Source organism: Myripristis murdjan, chromosome 19, assembly GCF_902150065.1.
Source record: "Myripristis murdjan chromosome 19, fMyrMur1.1, whole genome shotgun sequence".
NCBI lineage: Eukaryota > Metazoa > Chordata > Actinopteri > Holocentriformes > Holocentridae > Myripristis > Myripristis murdjan.
The window spans coordinates 19,097,397-19,117,833 of NC_043998.1; the positions used below are offsets into that span (position 1 = coordinate 19,097,397).

General features: G+C 40.8%; 1 protein-coding gene and 1 non-coding gene across 2 annotated transcripts in view; one reads left to right on the forward strand and one right to left on the reverse strand.

The window, feature by feature from the left end:
- Positions 1–739: 739 nt before the first annotated feature.
- trnak-uuu (transfer RNA lysine (anticodon UUU)) lies at positions 740–812 on the forward strand. Its single transcript has one exon. It is a non-coding gene; the product is annotated as a tRNA-Lys (tRNA).
- A 4,343-nt stretch (positions 813–5,155) lies between these two features.
- myo15b (myosin XVB) overlaps positions 5,156–20,437 on the reverse strand; it is a 45,551-nt gene continuing 30,269 nt past the window's right edge. Inside the window, exons 44-66 of the mRNA XM_030078424.1 lie at positions 19,960–20,218; positions 19,641–19,747; positions 19,478–19,537; positions 19,258–19,333; positions 18,944–19,062; positions 18,272–18,387; positions 17,491–17,632; positions 16,055–16,166; positions 15,207–15,507; positions 13,983–14,052; positions 13,813–13,885; positions 13,623–13,699; positions 13,451–13,527; positions 12,335–12,465; positions 11,277–11,371; positions 11,099–11,176; positions 10,716–10,812; positions 9,872–10,020; positions 9,657–9,784; positions 8,295–8,428; positions 8,065–8,198; positions 7,035–7,175; positions 5,156–6,407 (exon numbers count right to left, since the gene is read on the reverse strand). Coding sequence (XP_029934284.1) covers positions 6,321–6,407; positions 7,035–7,175; positions 8,065–8,198; positions 8,295–8,428; positions 9,657–9,784; positions 9,872–10,020; positions 10,716–10,812; positions 11,099–11,176; positions 11,277–11,371; positions 12,335–12,465; positions 13,451–13,527; positions 13,623–13,699; positions 13,813–13,885; positions 13,983–14,052; positions 15,207–15,507; positions 16,055–16,166; positions 17,491–17,632; positions 18,272–18,387; positions 18,944–19,062; positions 19,258–19,333; positions 19,478–19,537; positions 19,641–19,747; positions 19,960–20,218 — 2,763 coding nt within the window. The 3' untranslated portion in view covers positions 5,156–6,320. The remainder of the gene's footprint in view (positions 6,408–7,034; positions 7,176–8,064; positions 8,199–8,294; positions 8,429–9,656; positions 9,785–9,871; positions 10,021–10,715; positions 10,813–11,098; positions 11,177–11,276; positions 11,372–12,334; positions 12,466–13,450; positions 13,528–13,622; positions 13,700–13,812; positions 13,886–13,982; positions 14,053–15,206; positions 15,508–16,054; positions 16,167–17,490; positions 17,633–18,271; positions 18,388–18,943; positions 19,063–19,257; positions 19,334–19,477; positions 19,538–19,640; positions 19,748–19,959; positions 20,219–20,437) is intronic.

Below are 20,437 nucleotides of genomic sequence, written 5' to 3' on the forward strand. Positions count from 1 at the left end.
GCTGGTCTGTTGTCATACCATTTGACCAGTGCCACCTTGCCATCACAGCTTACAACTTCATCACAGCTTCCTCGAGGCTTTTTGGCCATCTCTGTGTCAGACTGTAGAGGAGGTCTGGCAAAGCGAGAGACCCTTGCTGTCCCAGCGGCATGAATTTTCCTCTCAGCCAGCAGCTCCAGAAGATTGTATCTTCAAAAATCTGTAAAAAAGACTCAGAATTATCTGGTATTAAAGTAATAAATTAATGAGAAAACTAAATCCCATTGCAAAGTAGAATCTGATGAGGTCATCAACTGCAGGCTGGACACACGGTGAGCAGCAGCAGAGGCAGCGCATGTGGAGCTGCGGACAAAAAAAAACAACAACAATTTTTCTGAGTTTTTCACTTTATATTCTCAGAATTTTCGAGTTTTTTCCTCATAAATCTGTGAGTCCTTTCTTGTAGATTTACCACTTTCATCACTTTAATTTACAGCGCAGTAGGTATGTGCTCCGACATCATAACATGTCAGCTCTCTTATTGTTTTCTGACCCGGCAGGCGCTCAGGGAGAATACCTGGGCCTGGAGGACTTCAGCAAGGAGGACAAGGTACACACACCTGGACATGAAATACATCAACCCTACACCTGAGAGCACGGCCACATTTATATACCATCTGATGACATGTGTTAGACATTACACAAGGTTTGATATTATTTTTCAGCACCAGTTAGTATGTGGTCATTTCTTATACACAGAGCCTGGATAGCTCAGTCGGTAGAGCATCAGACTTTTAATCTGAGGGTCCAGGGTTCAAGTCCCTGTTCAGGCGTTACACTTTAAAGGCTGACTTGTGGTTGTGCGGACACAGAACACCACGTGCGTGCAGTTGCTATGCAGGTGGTGTCTGCCTCTCATGCCTCTGCCTCCTGTCGGTGTAGTACACTAAGCAATTCCCTGCCAATATATTATCATATTTTTACCTACACTGACAAGCCTTTTCAAAAACGTTATTTGTGGCATTGTAAATAAACAGTCATGTTTTTACAAAACTAACTTGTTTTATTTTCTCAAACAAATAGTGCAAAACAAGGTGCAAAATAATTGAAATGCACGCTTTAAGTACAAACGATGCAAAAGAATTGAAATGCGCAAATCACTATAAACAAAAGGTGCAAAGTTGTGCAAGTCAATACATTGTCTGCATTGTCCTCATAGATAAACACCATATGGAGTGTCCACATTTTTTGAGGTCGATGCAGTTTTAGTCTTGCAGACGAAGATTTTTAAGCTTTGGCGCTTCAGTGACCTTCACCAGCCCTCCCTGGATAGTAATCTAATTAAGTCTATTGAATGCGGGCACACCTGTAGCTCATCAGTTAAGGGCCCGACTCAGATCCTGAACCACAGACGAAACCGGCATTGTATTGTGTCAGACGAGCAAATTTGGACTAAAACCCTGCAGGACCCGTGAAACCGGGGCCCTGAGCGTGATGTTATACGACCGTACGTGTTTGAGCCCAACTCAGATCCCGAACCACAGGTGGCAGGAGACACCGAACCACCTCAAATCTGTTTATTACAGGATGTTTCAGAATGTTAAGTTATGTTTGTTAATTATGTTGTAACGTTAACATGCAAATGTCACAATACGGAGTAACGCTAATCAAAATAATAATGTCTGGTAAAAGGTAACGTGTTTTTACAAAAATGTTGCTCTCTGTTACAAAACGTTTTGACCAAACACATCATTCAGTGAGACAACATCACTCAATGTTACGTATTGTAAGGTCATTGAATACGCCCCAGGGCTTAGTCCCGATTGCAGCAACCAGGGTTCGAATCCGTCCCCTGCCTTTCCTGTCTATCTCTGCTGTGACTGTCGAGTAAATGTTTGGTAAAAGGTAACGTGTTTTTACAAAAATGAATGTGAAAACTCCATTGATATAACGACAGTCTCACTATTCGGCAATCCAGTTAACAGCTATAACGTTATCAACGGTACTAATGAAAAACTTAACCACTTCCAAAAATGTTACCGTCTGTTACCGAGAAAAAAAAAACACGTACCAGTTGCAGAGTTGATGTCGGTCCAGACAGTGTGGGGACAGCAGTGTCCTTTTCAAATAGTCTCTTTGCGAAACCAGCATTGTATTGTGTTGGGTTGATAAACAGTCGGTGCTGAATTGAGCCGAACAGACAAGCAAATTTCGACTAAAATCCTGCAGGACCCGGGAAAAAATGAACACCACCACCACCGTTTCTGCAACACGTGGCTAGCTTGTTAGCTTGTTACGGGGGGAGCGGGGGCGGGCTGGCTAGAAGTGCAATGCGCTCGTTTTACAGGGAGAGTTTCAAAGAACGGGCTGTGTGCACTTCTCCATTTATCACAGGTTTAATGCATGGGACACTATTTATGTGGCCCTGAGACCTTCCCTATCAACAACGAAAATTGCATTTTTCATGCCATGGGGCCTTTAATATTTGCAGACCTAAGGGTGTTATTTTTGATGCTTTGTTCTACTTTTAAACAATTACAACATACCAAGAGGGATGCAAACTCGAGTCGCTTAGACTGTCGATATGTTATGTTGTCCTATGACACTATGTTAGTGCGACCACATGAACTTAAAAGAAAGAAAGAAAGCTGTGACCATTTTAACAAGTGGAATATGAAATTTTGAATTAGGAATATTCTCTTGGACTGGAATAAGCTTCTGCTAATCCATGTAGACTATAGTTGAAAACACTTAAGTCTACCCTAAAACATTCCTGACCTTTGGGCACACAAGATGAGGCCTGTGTTATAAGGAACAATGTTCACCCTAGGTTAGATCTATGTAGGCAAAACAGCCCGCAGTAGAAAAAGGACACTTATAATGATATTTAGATTGGTGTTGTAAAAGCACAGACACAATTATCGTAGCCTATTATTTCTGTTATTTATTTTTATTTTATTTTTTTTTTTACTTATACTAACATTATTTGGGCATTCTCTAGCCTACTCCCAACACTGTGTACTGTATTATGACAGTATGAACGACCATAGCCTATACTATGTGTCTATGTGCTTACTATGTGCTTACTTGACATCATTATACTGTGATATAAATTGTAGGCTAACATGTTGTCTTATGATGTTCCTCAGGCCCTCTGTGAGACTGTTGGTCCTTTCTTACGAAATAGCACCTTGGACACCACCAAGAAACTGCTGTGCTCAAGTGTGGATGCTGGCAAATCAGGAGACCTTCAGGAGTGTGGCAGACCGTTTCGACCTGTCTACGGGAACCCTGCATTATGTTTTTGAAGAAACAACCTTGATCCTGTCCCCTGTTTTTAATTGAAGTTATTTTTGTTATTTCATTAGTCCGAGATATTGTTGGGTTGGTCGTCCCCAGAGTTATTTTAGTACCTTGGGGAATTGTTGTATGTGTGAAGGAGTTCGGAGGCGGAGTGTATACTCCATTTGACATGTGACAAGCATTTGATGCCTCCCTGTTACTGTCTTGTTTTGGCAGAAAATGGAAAAAAAAGGAAAATTCTGAAAGTGTTACCCATCATTACTGACAGTCCAGAGAGAGGGGATGTGGGAATTCATCTAAGACTAGGGGTTACATTATCAAGATGCAGTTGAGGCTCATCACAGAATAACTGTAAGCTGTCACTGCTGCCATTGCCATAATGATTTCTTGAGACAGACTTGACCTGCTTGAGGGGAAGAGTAACAGTCATCGAGCAACCTGGATTGCAATAATCAGTCTCTACTGCTTGTCTTTTAATGTTCTCATCTAAAGAATCACAAATGCCCGTTCCTGAAACAGCAGATAACATTGGCTTGGTGGTCGGTGTGGTGGCAGACAGGATTTCCTTCAGGCTCCAGTGCAGGCAGGCCTTCTGAGCCTGGAAAAAGCTGGAGCAAACAAAAGCATAAAACTCAGAAAGTGGCACAGCTTGGACCTGATTAGAAGCTGTAAAGAAGAGAACAGAAAAAAACAATAGAATCTGATCTAGGTTGCTCCTGCCGTTTTCTTGTCCAAGCTCGGTCATATTCAAGCCAAAGCTGGAAAATTCACCTTATGAAGAGGTAAATCCTCAAAAGGGCTTTGGTTTTTGAGATATAGCACCGAAAACCATGATTAGCACACAACCACGATTTCCTGCCCCTTTAAATATGAAAGGTGAATTAGCACATATAGGTGAGTTTCATCATATGTGTCTCCTGCTTCATGCTTTTCTGCATTTAGAGGCTTGTAAATCACAACTGCATAGAAACACCAGGATTCTGCTGTCAGGCCATGCACAGTGATGTGTGATGGTAGGTTATGTAACTTTTTTTTTAGTACAGTGGGAAAATGTAGACAGTGGTGACATGCCACAAAAATCCTGGGGGCACTGGAAGGAATTTTGATTAAGACGGGCACTTAAGGACATGTAATGTGATAGTCAGAACTTAACCCTCTGAAAACCGAGCAAATTCACTTAATTGCTTTCAAAAGCATGGGGGGGATAAGGAATTGAACATTAGTAAGAAATGACCTGAAAGTCAGAGGGACACAAGTGAAAAAATTATCACAAAAAATTGTCAAAAAAGAAAAAAAGACAGAAAAACAAACAAACAAATAAAAAATAAAAGAAAATGACAGAATATTTAAGGTCATAATTTAAGAAGCAATGAATAATTGATGACCTTTACTGACCTTCATAGGCATTACAAGATGCAGAGGTCATCTCCTCCTCCACCATCCCCAGACAGGCTGTTTCAGGGGTTTTTTAACCCATGGTTAAAAAAAAGTCTTTGACAAAATGCTACTTTGGCATATGGAGATGCATTTTTTTATTTTTTATTTTTTAATTGCAGAGTCTAAACAGAATGAATCCAAAAAATGACCCTAAATATAGTAATTAAACTTAGATAGACAGATTTTTGTACATTTTTAGACCAGAGTCTGTGCTTTCCAACATAAAATCATGTATTCCTAGAACAGAGCAGCAATCTTTGTCAGCAAAATTTTGTTCAGAATGTTCAATGAAACATTTCAAAATACCCCTTGGCTCCACTGTTTCAGCAGATTAAAACTGCCCCTCTTGTTAAAAAAACAAAAAACAAAAAAGAACTTACACAGACAGCAGTCTCCCTGATAGAAAACTGTGGAACAAAAAACACGTGAGATCAAATGAATCAACATATTTCTTTAATGCTTACAAACTGAACCATGGCTCCTTTTTAGCAGAACAACACAGTGTTCATATGACATGACATCAATATAATATTAGCAAAAGGGAAATGATCTCAGCACTGGGATGACACCTTCAGAGCACAAAGAATCAGGTTTATTACAACTGGACATTAAACAGCTTCAACAATGGAGACGCCTGATAGCAAAGGAACACAATTACAGCATTGATTTGGTCTGGCGATGACCAGTTCATTCACTCAGATTCGTCCCACGTTCCCCTCTGTCCACTTATCAGAGGTTAATAATCAGTGCAGGGTAAGTTACTCAAAAACAGTAATCAAGTAAAGTTACTCCTTAATTTGTACAAATTGTAATCATATTACCATACTAATTACTATCTCCAAAAAGTAAAAGTAATTTGATATTTTACTTTTGTGTTACTTTCTAAGATCCAGATCAGCCCTTATCAGAAGGAAACAACAAGACTGGACAATGACTCATATGTGTAATGTTCTAGGATCAGTTGCATATTAAATCATAATAAATAAGATATAAAATCTGATCCTAGACCAGCAAACAGGAGTGTGGGGGCAAACCTTCACCAAACCAGGCCAACACCTCAGCTCACATGATATTAGGTCTATATTCTCCGCACTGAGAATCCATATTTTTCCATAAAGCCCCATGCTCAAGTAATGGAAGATAATAAGAATTTTATTAGAGCAGAAACTGTACTGTGATTACTGAAAATAAAAAGGAATCCCTTACTTTACCTTGTTACTGGAAAAAGTCATCTAATTACAATAATCTGAATAAGAGTAAACTAATTACTCCCAACACTGGTAATGATTTGTCAGCTGGCATTTTGTCTCAAATAACTCCACGGGAAAATATCATCAGTGTGTGTGTGTGTGCATATTTGCATGCTTGTGCACTGTATGCAAATGCATTCAAAAACAGTAGGTAATCTCTGCAAAGAACATAGTACACTCCTTATTGAGTTTCATCAACCACGCAAATAGAAAAAATGACATGAATGAAAGTCAGTGATTAACAAAAATTGTAGTCCATTTTTGATACACTTTGTGTGTGTGTGTGTGTGTGTGTGTGTGTGTGTCTGTGTGTGTGTGTGTGTGTGTGTGTGTGTGTGTGTGTGTGTGTGTCTACTGGCGACTTGAAATGGAGCTGTTGATAGATGGCCGGACCAACTCTTCCATAGTTACAGCAAGGATGTGGCACAGCTCCTTGGCCTGAGAGAGACACAGAAATCCAAGTTGCGATGAAACACAGCAGTGATGGAAACTGAACTCACAAACCCCCAGACTTGTATAATAACTGACACATGACAACTGCATTGTCATACTTCAGCTATTTTGACAATCATGCACCTTTTACAAGAATATACAACATGTAATCAGAACTGCTGTATTAAGCACTGAGTCGGGTACAAGCTGTCATATCCCTCTGAAAATGAATGAAGGAAGAAATGTTATGCAGGCTCTTGAAATTAAATTAACATAACACTGGGGTCAGGTTTCCATTAGCAGGGCTGAAGTGAACAGACGAGCCTCCTGAATGCCAAAAAACATCACCAGCAAAATGGAAAGAGTCTCATTAGCATCAGGCAAGTTACTGTTTCATGCTTTTATCTGAAGACCAAACCAAGGAAATGAACTTGGAAAATGTCGGTGTTGAGCGAGTGTAAACATTTTAAGGGGATGTATGCTGGGAAGGGCATTTGAGAGCACCTCTCCTGATGGGACCCAGTTCCCAGGACATCTTGAACACAGCCCAGCTTTCTGCTCGGCATGAAACCCCTCGATTACGCAATTTCACCCGGATGAAGCTGCAGCCTCTGCTGTCATCTTTGGATTTACCTCTTTGAGTTGAACAGTGATTTTCTTGGGACGGCCTGGATTGCCATAACTGATTTCCACTGCTGGCACTTTGTCTAGTTTCTTAGGACTGACGGTGCGCATGGACTGCACCTCCACCAGAGGGATCACAAACACTCGCTCCTGCAACACAAGACACAACACAGAGTCATGCAACAGCTGGAACGCCGATATTGGCCATTGATTAGAAATTTATGGACACAGACTCCATTTTCCTCAGCAGTTTTGGGTGTGTCAGTCTGTCAAACTTGCAGTTAAAACCTGCCTCTCTCTTCCTCGGGGATCTGCTAACCCAGCGAAATGACCTTCATCAGTATCAAAGAAGAGTTTTAGTGTCTGTTTATGGTCTAAATGCTGTTTCAGAGGCTTCCAACACATCCAACACAGAGTATCTGCAGGATTAATGAAGCCAAATTAATGTTTTTATAAAGAATTAAAGAATTTTAAAGAATAGCATTGAACTTAAGAGCAAAAGTAAAGACAACCAAAAAAAACAAAAAACAATGAGCTGCCAAAATGAGCCTGTAATTGACTGAACTAACTATAAATGGGTAGAACTAGCAAAAGGACACCAGGAGTATACTTGTTGAGGGACACAAAGTACAGCTGTGTTTTGTGGATTAATGTTGTACTACCCTCTTCCTGTATTAATCCAAGATTGGACATTCATGGAAGCGAGCCACTGAATGGTAAAATAAATAACATCTAGAGAATGTATTAAGACGTTTTGATGTTTTTACATTTTGTTAACTTTTCAGACAACCTACAGGAACACACTTCTAGCAGGAACAATCCTTGGCATAAAAAAGGACAAATTCAAAAACATCACACTGGCATATACTGTTTCACATGAGCTACTAATAGCCTGGGTACAAAAATAAAGGCAGAAAGCAAGGCAGAAAAATCTGCCTTGTTAGTTTTCTGCTATAGTTGTCCCTTAATATTAGACTGTTGCTAGAAAACAAAGATCAAAGCAGCAATAATCCTGGAGACAGTTGCCTAGACTGAGTACCTGTGTTTTGGGGTGAATGAACAGCACCCCCTGCTGGCCGATGGTGACCAGGCAGGGTGAGGGGCAGCCACGCTGGCTGACCTTCTGGGCCAGGAAGATGTTGGAGCCAAACAGAGGCAGGGTGCTCAGAAACTCTAGAGGACAGAGAGAAGGAGGAAGAGAAGACGCTTACTCATAATCCACACCGAGAGAACATTTATAATCTGAGTAAAAGACAAACTACTGCCCACCAATGAATCGGATTTTGGCGTCGTCAGGGCTGAGGGACTGCATGGCAGCCAGCTGGCCCAAGCAGAAGGAGTGGATCTCCTCAATTTTACTGCTGATCCCATCCTGTCTGGGCAGGTACTCCCTGACCTCCGGCCTTTCAGGGAGAGGAGAGAAGCCAAGAGTGAGCTCTCAATGCGCCACATGGAACTGCCCCGGCATCACATGCAGTTCAAAGTGATGATATTTTCATGTATTCCCATATCAAAAGAGGCGGAAGACCCCAATGACACACAGTACCAGATATTCATACGTTCATTCATAAGTTATTGGAAAGACCACATCTAAAATTCCAATAAAGAGGCCAAGTGTTGTTGGGCTCCTTCCTGTTATCACGAGGTTTTTGTGTGATTTGTTACCATCTTCTGAAAGATCACACACAGCGACAGAGACCACCATCAGTGAATTTGCAGTTTTGCTTGCTGCCTCTGTGAGGATTTAAAAACATGGAGCCAAAAATCCCCACATGGGCTGATTTTCTCCTTTTTAGTTTTCATTTTTGGGGAGGAATTATTTTGTATTTTTCTTGTAATTTGATGATAATTTTCAGGTAATTTAATTTTAGATATACAATCATAATCATAACAAATGTTGGTTTTTTTCTGGTTTTTAGTTTTACAGTCACTGTTTTTATTTTTATTTTTATTTTTATTTTATTTTGAAACAAAGTTCCTGGTTATTTTCTGTTGTTGTTTTTTCCCACTAATTATCAGACAATTTTCTAGTATTTTTGCAATTTAATTTTAAATAGTTTGGAAATGGTTTAAGTGTGATAAAAAGGAAATAAGCTATTGCTATTGTGGCACATATGCTATGTTTCGCATGTTAGTTACATCAGGACAAATTTGAGATATATGCATTTTGAAAAAAAAGACAATAATGGGTTGTTTTATCCAGCAGCTCCTGGCCCTCTTTCATTTTCCAAAAAACTGGCTCCTGGCCTGAACTACTTGAGTTTCCCTGCCTTAGAGTGTTGCTTGTTATGTTTCCACGGGAGGAGCACATCATGAGCCGTCACTGTGTACAGCTGAATATCATTGCATAATGTATGAATACATTATCGCTCACCTGAAGTGCTCGGGTTCTAAAAATAAGCCCGGTTTCAGTTCAGAGCGGTGCAACAGTGGTTAGCACTGTTACCTTTTGATTCCTTTCTATATGGAGTTTGCATGTTGGCCCTGTGTTTCCTGGAGTTGGTGACATGATCTACCAGGGACACGTGAATGATTCCTGTGTGCATATTCTCATCAGTTAACAGCTGTGTTGACCAACAGGCCTCATCAAAACTCACTCTTTTCTTTTAATTACCAATGTGTGTGACTTACAGTGAAGGCTGGCTGGTCAGTCCCTGAGCTAGGTGCTGCAGGGCCGACAGCTCTGCCATCTGCTGGATCGACGAGGAACCACCAGCAGAGGGAAGCTTCAACTTCCCGTCCAGATAGTCACCCAGCAACTGGACACAGTAACACATTAATATCATATTAATACCAGTGGCTAAAAATTTCTCAAAGTCCTCAGTGATGCAAAGTACTCTTGTCACCTGTTGGTAGTGGAAATCCACATAGAGGTTGTTGTTGAAGGAGAGAGGGTTTCTCCAGATGACTCGGCTCAGAGACAGGGACACGGAGCCATCGTCCAGCAGGAAGTCAAAGAGATACTCCTCAGCATGGAGGGGGCGAACCACACCGTCTGGCAGAGGAGGACGGGAGGGAGGACAGAGAGGACTCAGCAGAAAAAGCAGCAGATTGATGAAATGTACTGTGGTTTCGGTGTTTAAACACTGTGCCACATAAGGGTTTGGTCCGTACGGGTTTTTGAAGGATCATATTGGTTTGGTTGTTACGAGTGTCATTTTGCAATATTCAGTTTCTTTAACCCTTTAGCGCATAGCGGTCACTACAGTGGACAGCTGTGTAAAAGTCATTTTCTCCTAAATGCAATGGTTTCTATGGTGAAATTGCATATCAGCTGTTAGAGTGCTTTCTGCTGCTCCCCTCCATCGAGGTTTATGCAGAGACTGTCAGATCTTGTTGCTGAAAACATATTAATGCTAGTATCATGACATGGTAATACCAGTCCTGCATCCTTAAAGAAGTATGGAGACTCACAAAAGTGTTTATGCCCTAAGAAGAGTAAAAACACACACACACACAAAAAAAAAATCTTGACTCAGGCTTTCATAATTCATGCATCTGAGGGTTAAAAGTGACTAAACAACCAGTGTGTCAATACATTCTACAAATTGGATCCATCAATCAGAGGTGCACAACACTGATGGACTGAGTAGACCTTCAGCACTGCAGCACATATAGACAAACCCTTGTATCATTTTCACTATGTTTTGTGTATGAGTAGAAGAAAAAATAGAATCTAGTCTATTTTACATTGGGGTCGGTTGGCATGGAGGGAGAACTCTTTCAGTTCTGCAGGATCTGAGATGCCCATCTCTTTACAGAACTGTGTCACCACCTCTGCTGCCACCTAGAGAGAGATACAGATAAAGGGATATAGATATAATCAGTCATGTAGTGGGAAATAAAAAGGAGTGTAAATGATGTCTTCTGGGTCAGCCAAACAACCCTCAGCAATAACAAAAGTCCACATTTCCCTTTAAAGTCCCTCTCCACAAATAACGTACGATGATTTTTACTAGAAATGTATTTCATTAAAAAAAACAATCAGCCTGTACACTGTTTGCAAAGATAGGAGCACTCAGTGTAGGTGGGTTAGTGAACAATTACTCTCATAAATAATAAATAAATCTTACAATGAAGCTGTGTATCTTAACAGGGAAGTCCACCCCTCCTGGGAGCTGAATAGGAATTCGTCGAGATGTTTTGCCAGCCTGCAGAAAGCACAAAAACAATCATGTTGATCTAGTGCAGCAGGTAAATACGACCTTGACAGTGGTGTTTACGACTGAACGAGTGTGTAGGGTCGCCTACCAGAATGGCGTCCATCTCTACTTGTGAGGGGATGTTACGACGACCGCTATAACTCAGAGAGCGCCACAGGTTATCCTGACACACAGCAGCAAGCTCTGAGGACAGATATGTCACATATTAGCATGTGCATCTGTGTATTTGTGTGTGTGAGACCAAGATAAAGAGTGTGTGACGAGTGACCTATTTAGCTGCCTATTTAAAATGACTCACAGTGTGACAGCAACAGTGGAATAAGCTTGAATTCCTATATCTCGCACATTACAAGAAACCAAAAGGGCGTAACATTTAGTCTGCAATCTTAGTCTTAAAATCTTGTCCTTTCTTAAAACAAATGAAGAAAACAGATCTGCCAAAAACTCTTCCCTACAGCCATTTCCCCTTTGAATGCGGATCCGGGGAGGAGTCATACTTGACTTATATTCTGTGGCCCCTCACTTGGCTCACTTGTTGCTGACTATGATTATGATGATTATGATTTTCATATCTTTATTTTTAAAAATGATATGATGATGGTGCTGCTATTATTATTGATGGTATTGTTATTGATGATGATGATGATGTTCATACTGACATTACGCACTTTTCCTACTCTGTGTAGGCTATTTTAGATACTAGGCTATTTGCTATGCACTTGGGCATATCAGCTTTTTTTCCCCCTCTTATTATTGGCTATGTCTCAGTGTCTACTGTTGCTTCGGCACACTGTGTTCCCCCCTCCCCTCTCGGACCTTGTTTGTACATACCTGTGTGTTTTTGTTTGCTTGCTTGCAAAACCAATTGCCCTACGGGGACACTGACAATAAACTTGAACTTAAACTTGAACTTGAAAAGGCTGCAACAGCTATACTTGTTAGTGCACATCAATTTGTTTCAAGAATTGTCTAAAATCAGTCATTTTCCTAATAGAAATTGAAGGATCTGCCTCACTCTGCCTTATTTCAAGATATGACACTGGAAAATTCCTGCAAAACGAAAGAATCTTTCCAGAGACTGTGAGAGTGCTATCAACATTTTTGTGGCATGAATGTGTCTTCATGCAACTCAGGTGTGTCCTCTACCTTGGTATAGGTGTGCCTGGTCCTGAATGATGTCCTGTAGGTAGTGAGTGACGTAGGGCTGCAGGGTCCCGGAGCAGGGGAAGACCCCGGTCACCAGGTTGAGCAGCCGCCAGCCAAGAGTGCAGCTGTCTCTGTGTAGAGGACACACAGACGTGACTCATTTACATGTGGGAAGGGACTTGGTTGAATTCTCTATCACCTACATGTCCAGAGAAATCTTTCCAGTGTGATGGGGAAGGAATTTACTCAACCAACCGGAGAGAATTTCATTACTGTGGGTTTCAGCTGAGGGTTTTAGTGTCATATAATAGTCTAAATGTGGGTTCAGAGGCTTTTCTAGCCTGCAAGTTGTTGGCGAAAACTAATGCATGGATTTTTTTAGTGTTTGGTATGAAAATATAAAATGTCTGTGGAGATTCTCAGTCATCCAGGTCAAATTATCCACATAGAGTTGAATCGAGGTCAGTTGGACTTGTTTGTAGATTCTTGATGATGTGAAATGTCTTCAAGAAGTTCTTTGGATGAGAAGTGAGATGTCCTCAAGAATCTACAAACAAGCCCAGTTGTCCTCGATTCAACTCTGTGTGTAAAAGAGAAAATGTAATATTGTCACAACACCTCATCTATTGTAAGTTTAAATAAAAAAAAATCAACATTATATTTGGGCTCAAAAACCTGCAGATAAAACAAAAATCATACAGGTGATTACATAATAAATGGAAGAAAAAATACAATTTTAAATACTTCAGCATTATCTTGCAAAGGTTTCGTGCTCTCCTGAGAAACATTTGTATTCTCTTGCAAAACTTTTGCGTTCTTGGGAGATGAAAAAAAATGAATGGAAGAAAAACTGAAATCTTAAATACTTTTGCGTAGTCTCGCTAAACTTTTGCATTCTCCACATTAAACGTTTCTTAGGAGAGTGCAAAAGTGTGCAAGTGAATGCAAAAATTTGTCAGAAGAACACAAAGTTTTGTGAGATAACACCAAGTATTTAATTTCTTCTTTGTTTCTCCCGCATCTAATTTTTTCTTCCCATGTCCATTTAGGTGCTCTGTAAAAACCCCTATTGTTTGAGCTATAAAACAAAACCACAAATAAATGATGCACACTCACTTGACTGGGTTGTTGGTGGTCTGCTTGATGATCTGGCAGTAGATCTCATCCCTCAGCAGCTCCTTCTCCTTCCCGAGCTGAACATGACACACAAAACATCCTTCAAATCCCATCAAATTCATTTTTTGATGCCTATGCAACTCACTGATGTTATATTAAAATGGGCACTGACCAGTAAGATGTGGCTCAAGCAGTCTCCGTGGGTGTGATTCTTCCTCATTGGCATGTCACCCATATACTGCATCAAGCCTAGAGGGATAAAGGGATGGGAGGCACAAAGGGGGAATACATGAGGAAATAAGCGGAGCCTGAAAGAAAAACAATGGTTCAGTGAAGGTCTTGGTTAGCGGTGAACCACTTACTCATAAAGCACTGGACCGCCACATCATTTATTTCAGGGTCACTGTAGAGGATGAGAGACTCCTGTATTGGGACCTAGATGAAATAAAACACACAACACAGATGTAAATGTATTCTGAGGAATAATAACGCCTGGTCTATGGTGTCAGGAGGTTTCTACTGTCTTACATACCTCTGTGTGTTGAACCTTCTTTGAAAAATCCCTTCCACTTGGCGGTAGACCTGAACTCTCCACTCTTTGATGCACAAAAACAGTATAAAATTAGCAATGACATAATTATGTTGAGCGCACAAACCAAGCATCTTATACTGGAGTCAAAATCACCTCCATGGTGATGAGTTTTAGGTAACATGTTACAGAACTGGACAGCCGCATCAGTAACACTGGTGTTACTTTCTTTATTACTACCTCTGAATGTCAGAATGAAGTTGAACTATCCAAAAAGTTGATCCTACTGTATTCCTATCCTCTGACAGGTCCTGGTCATTAAAACTTGTCAGTATGCTATAGTGGAAAAATGGAAAGAATACGTCCATTCTTTGATTAGAGGAATGCCTAACAGTTTCGAGCGAATCATCAAGAAGATCAACACTGTTTGGCTCTGAGTTCTTTTGTAATTAATCCATCTAAATATCAGATTGAAGTTGATTTGTCCAAAAACTAAATGTCTCATTATCCATCCATCCATCCATCCATCCATCCATCCATCATCTAGCTATTCATAGGCTCTCTGTACATCTCCATGGGAAGATGCTGAGATGGCATCCTTACCAGGTGCCCAGACCACCTCAACTGACTCAATCAACTCTACGGACCCTGTAGATCACTAAGCTCCTCACCCTGTCTTGAGGAGCCACCCTTCAGAGGAACGTCTTTCCGTCCACTTGTATCCACAACATACAGCTTATGGCAACAGATCAGGGTCAGAACAAAGACTGACTTTTAAAACTAGAGCTCTTTTCATCACCACAATCCGCTTTTCTGCCTACATTACTGCAAGCCAAAGGACCGAACAGTACTTAGGAAAGTTGTTTACTTCTCAATGGGCAAAAACCATGCCATCAGAACTGGAGATACTGACTACTTACCATAGCCTTGTCCCCTAGGACCAAAATGAAAACTTTAATTTTATCAAGTAAAGGTTTAAGGCTGTTTGGTTTCCTGATCTACCGCAGGACAGGGAACTATGTTATCAAATGAGGGTAAAAGAGGATGCAATCACCAAATTTGGAGATATAAAATGGATATAATGAGTTGTGTAAAAAAAAAAAAAAAATACTGCTATCAGAAGTAATTGGACAAGTTATAACATTCCTTCTAAATTGAGTTATAAGTAATGAGTAACAGGCTACATGACTTTTTACGCAGTCCAACACTCTTTCCGATCTTGCTCGAACATCGTACCTGAAGTATTTCATGGCAAACTCAGCCATGGAGTTGGGGAGGATCTCTGACTCTGAGCCCTGGACTGAGCCCTCCCTGCTGGTCTGGCCTGGAGAAACACTGTTCATGGGTCTGGTGATGGGGTCTGATTGAAGGTCCTTGGGTGCACTGGCAGGTTTGTTGGCCCTCATGCTTTTCCTCCTCTCATCTCTCCGGTCAAGGTGGACACCGTGGTAGTCTGGGGCAGCAGATGGCTGGGTGAGCTCATCTGGGAAAAGACCAGAGCGCCCTCCGATGGTGCCAAAACACCAGCCTGATGGAAGACACTAAAAATCAGTACTGAGGTATAGCGTGTGGCAAGGTTGCCATTCACGATAATCTATGGAAAGAGATGAGCATTCATCAAAGAAATCTGTGAAAACCACAGCACAGACATCAGCATTCATTGACTTTTTAATTACTTTCAAGGTCTTGTTTGGTGAAATTCAACGACTCGAAATGAGTATATTTTTGGATAAAAGACGGTATTTGTCAAAATTATAAATCACACTTGTGATCTTATCAAGCCAGGAAATCCTACTTCTACTTTATATCAAGACCTTTCAGCAGCTTTCAAGGCCTTGTTTTATTTTTCACTACTACAACTACTATTACTACTACTAATAATAATCATAATGGTAAATACAAATGTTGTACCTTGAGTTGAGTTAAAATATTTTCGGGAAAGCTGGTTTAGATAAATATCAAATAGTAACATTAGATATCAGACTCCAATAAAATGTGGAAACTTTTTTTTTTTTTTTTTAATCCACATCTTGTAATCTACACTTCAAAGTCTGGGAGTGTGATGATGACCTCACCTGGCTGAAGTCCTTCCATTGGCAGCAATCTGATGACGTCACCCCTGCTGAAGCTGAGCAGGCTCTTGTCATCTGTCACGTAACTCTTCAGGGCAACTACATGGCCTGAGTCCTGGAGAGCAGATGGACAGATATCTTAAAGGTGAATTCCTACATTATCGTACACAGTTCGAGATCATTAATGTCTGATGCCCAGTGCAGGCTGGGACATATTTTGTCATGAAATGCTGTCATTTACTGTTGAATACCTTTTCCCTCAGCCTGTGTCATCTACTCCTGTTTCATTTTGCAATTTCCCGCGTTTCCCAGAATGACTTTTCCCTACCTGAGAGCAAAATTATGGGTACTGAGTGGTATAGTTCCCTGGTTGTGATGTAAGTCCACATGGTGGTGAGATATCCTCATATTCCCACCTGGGATGCTAATCCAGAATGCTGTATTTGTATCTCTCCATTCACTTCCATGACAAAACAGTTCCAAAATCACACTTTTAGCTTATAAAGAAATATGAACAAAGTGAATTATGCCAAAATAAAAAAGAACAAATCCCTTTACCCATTTTTTCTGTGTAATTAAAATGCTTTTTTAAAAAAATACTATCAGGTCATTTCTGGCGCAAGTTTACAAGTTTCCTGCAACTGCCGGATCTACTTTCCAGTTCAAATAGGAAAATAACAAGAAAAGAGCTGTTTCATTTCTTCAAAAAATGGGTAAAAAGACTTGTAGTTTTGGAATAATCCGCTTTGTTCATGTTTATGCCCTAAAACTGTTATTTTTGGACGCTGTTTTGCTAATTAAGTATTGTGAATTAGCTGCCCAAGGAAGCAGCAGAGCAACTAATGGGGATAATATTTCACCACCATGTGGGCTCATATCACACCCTGGTAACTATACAACCCAACACTCTACCAAAGTTCAACTTTGCTTGAGGAGAACTGCCTGGACTTGTTGCATCTATCTGAGTTTTACATCGAGCTGCATGGCATTCTGTTCCATTAAGGCTACCATTCTGTTGCTCCTCTACAATGATTTGCTCTCTGTGTGACTGATAAACACTGTGCAAAGTGGTGGGTCTAAGAGGGACTGATGCATTTAGGTTGACAATAACGACTGATGTTTTGGATTGCTGTAATTGAAAAAAAAAAAAAAAATCTATCAAACAGCTACATTTATCCAGTTAAAATAAAACACCAACAACCAAATGGACAGTTTCAAGTGTTTTTATTTCCTTTGAGATGCTGGAAGAATGAAACCCTAACCAACACATCCACCAGACCAAGAAGAACAAGGCCTGCAGATGATAAAGGGGCTGACAGTCACAAACACAGCACTTCTCTCACAACGCGCGTGCAATCCCACGGTCTCAAGATAGTATGTACAACCTCAAGGGAAGGCACTATGAATAGAGTGATGATGATGAAGGAGAGGGAAACTACCTTAATGAGCTCCCGGAGGAAGAGTCGGATCATGGCAGCGATCTGAGGGGCTCTGGAGGACTGCAGCACGATCAGTTCATTCTTCAGCTCCACCTTCACGGTGTCTGCGTCCTGGAGCTCGACTGACAGCAGCTCTGCAAAGCTGGAGACGCAGCAAATCACGTTTACACTCTGTGTGCATGTCATACAGCGGCAAATAGCAACAGCATACAATACAACAAAAATAAAATGCTAAAATAGAGCTAATGAGAGGGATTAAACATAAAAAAATAACAATATCAGCACTAGATACAAATTTTAAACACTACTTCTATCATAGTGTATTAAGCACAACTTCAATCACGTAATAATAATAATAACGGTGTATGTCCAGGATGAGCAAAGTAACAGCAGTAGAGCATACTGAGACAAATACAAAAACTGAGTTACATGGGAAAAAAATGAAAATTTGAAATACATTACAGCATGACAGTAAGTGCAAAAGTGGAAAAAAAAAAGAGAATTATAAAAATATATATAATTATGATGGATGAGAGGAAATCTAAATATGAATACAAATATGTGACTTTGCAGTAAACATGCAGGAGGTGAAAAATGTATACTGTATTTTTTGCAGTTCAAAGGTTAAGGAAGGCCAGTGTCTGTAACGCTGAGTATAACAACAGGTGATAGGTATTTTTGTAGTGTATGCAACCTAAATGGGAAGTGACTTTGCTTAAGTTTCTGCCCTGATATACATATATACTGGAACTGGCTAAATGTGTGTGTGTCCATAGGCTACCTGTAGCTCTTGAGCAAACGGAGGTGTTTGGGGTTGATGCCTGACGCTCTGACCACCTTCAGCAGACGAATGCCGCGGTGAGACACACCCAGAACCTGAGCATCGCCACTGTTGGCCTGCAACAAGGAGATGCATATGAAAGATACTGTTTTGGTGTGCACGCATGCAGAGTTTCCACTGTGGCCCATATAAAAAAAAGTCCATGACTTTTCTTTGACTTTCAGTAACTAGGTCAGTAACTAGGTCCTCCCTGGTTTGTTTGAGGATAATTCTGGTTGTTTTTTGCCATCATGATAATTGATTGTGTTTGAAAGTTGCTCTAACTGGGTGAGCAGTTCTGTTTTTAATGAATACTGGCTACAACTCACTATCTATTGCAGTGGTATTTGGTATTTAGGTTGATAGAATGAGTGTGTTTTGACATTAAAACTTTGCATAATGCAGCCATCTAAAAACTCTCAAACTATTACAGTACTTCAGCAACTGACATGCTTGTTACCTGAGCTCCGACTGCAAATTTCTTGATGTTCCATGACTTCCTCCCCAAAATAATAAAATCCTTGGTTTTTCTTTAACTTCTCCTGAATCCCATTTCCATAATATGCTAGAAATTCCTCAACAACCAGGAGAAACCCTGCATAGGTCAGCGTGTGTGTGTGTGTAGCAGCTTACATTCACAGGGAACAGGCGAGTAAAGTAGTTCTCCCAGTTGTCTCGAGCGGCAATGACAATCCTCTTTTTCATGTTGTCGTCCTGGATGGTGCTTATAGTCGTGCCCACATGGAAACTTGCTGCACAGGACAAGGGGTGAAAAAACAGAAAGAGACAAGATATTATGCGTGTCTTTGGTAACAGATCCATTTACCTTCAAGATGTAAAACCCACTGATATTCACTAAATCTCTGATGACTGACTACATATTATTTGGCAAATGTGATTAATTATATATTAATTAGAAATGTGATCAACTTTGCTATAATTCTCACCTAGGAGATCCTTCATCTTCCTCCTCTCCTCTCTGCTGATCCTGACACAGCTATCAGAGTAGGTGTCTCTCATAATCTACAACACCGGAAAATGACAATTGCAAGATTTTGATGTTTACTGCTGCTGAAAAGAGATTAACTTCATTATTGCCACATTAGAAAATAAATAAAAATAGAATAAGGCCACTGGGTTCATGATTGTACTGGTAAATACACTAACCTGCTCACATAAAAGATTGAGGATGTATGGCCGGTTGAACATCTCTTTGGGGTAAAACACCTGCAGACACAAATAAATAATACCACGTTACCTGATTTGTTGGGAATATGTTGAAGGGGAGAATGAACAGGCGTGTGTGTGTGTGTGTGTGTGTGTGTGAGACCTCTTTGCGTAGGAACAGTTTTCCTGGCATGGCGGAGTATGAGAAAGTGATGCTAGCAGAGAATCGGTGGAGCTTGGAGCGAGCATTCTCCTCCTCTGGCATCACATCTACACAACAGGTCAGCAAGCAGAAAGTGAATGAGGTGAATACTGTTCACATTAATTAACAAGTTTTTCCACATTTGGTTTAAACATTCAGTCAGTCTATCCACTTGCAGTTTTTAGCTATGACAAGAACTTAAGATTACAGTGATGCATGAGATGTGTTAAAGTTTGTATGTGTAAAATAGTGCACTATTGTATAATAGAGGAGCACTCACTGAGGGTGGGGGCAGCCATGGGCGGTGGGTCTGGGATGGTCTGATAGATGGGTTCTGGGGGTGGAGGGGGCGGTGGGGCGTCCGGGGCTGGAACGGGCGGAGGGTGCTGGGAACGCTGGGAGCCGAAGAGGTCGGCCAGGGAGCGCTGCTTCTGCCTCATGCTGTTGGAGATGGAGCGAGGACCCCTGGTGGACGGAGGGGAGCGCTGCGGAGAGGGTGCCTTAGGGGGAGGGTGAGGGGGAGGAGGAGGCTGCTCTCTCTGAGGCTTCACTGGTGGTGGAGGCACCCACCTCTTATTAGCATGAGGATGGGGAGGAACAGGAGGAGATGAAATGAAGTTCAGTGGGGGTCATGATACAGATATAAGCATGTAGGCTGTCTGAGTTTTGATGAGGACTACCTAGAGGCTGGATTTTTTTTAAAGACACTGTGGATAAAAAAAGTGATTTTACATTATTAACTAATTATCTATTACATA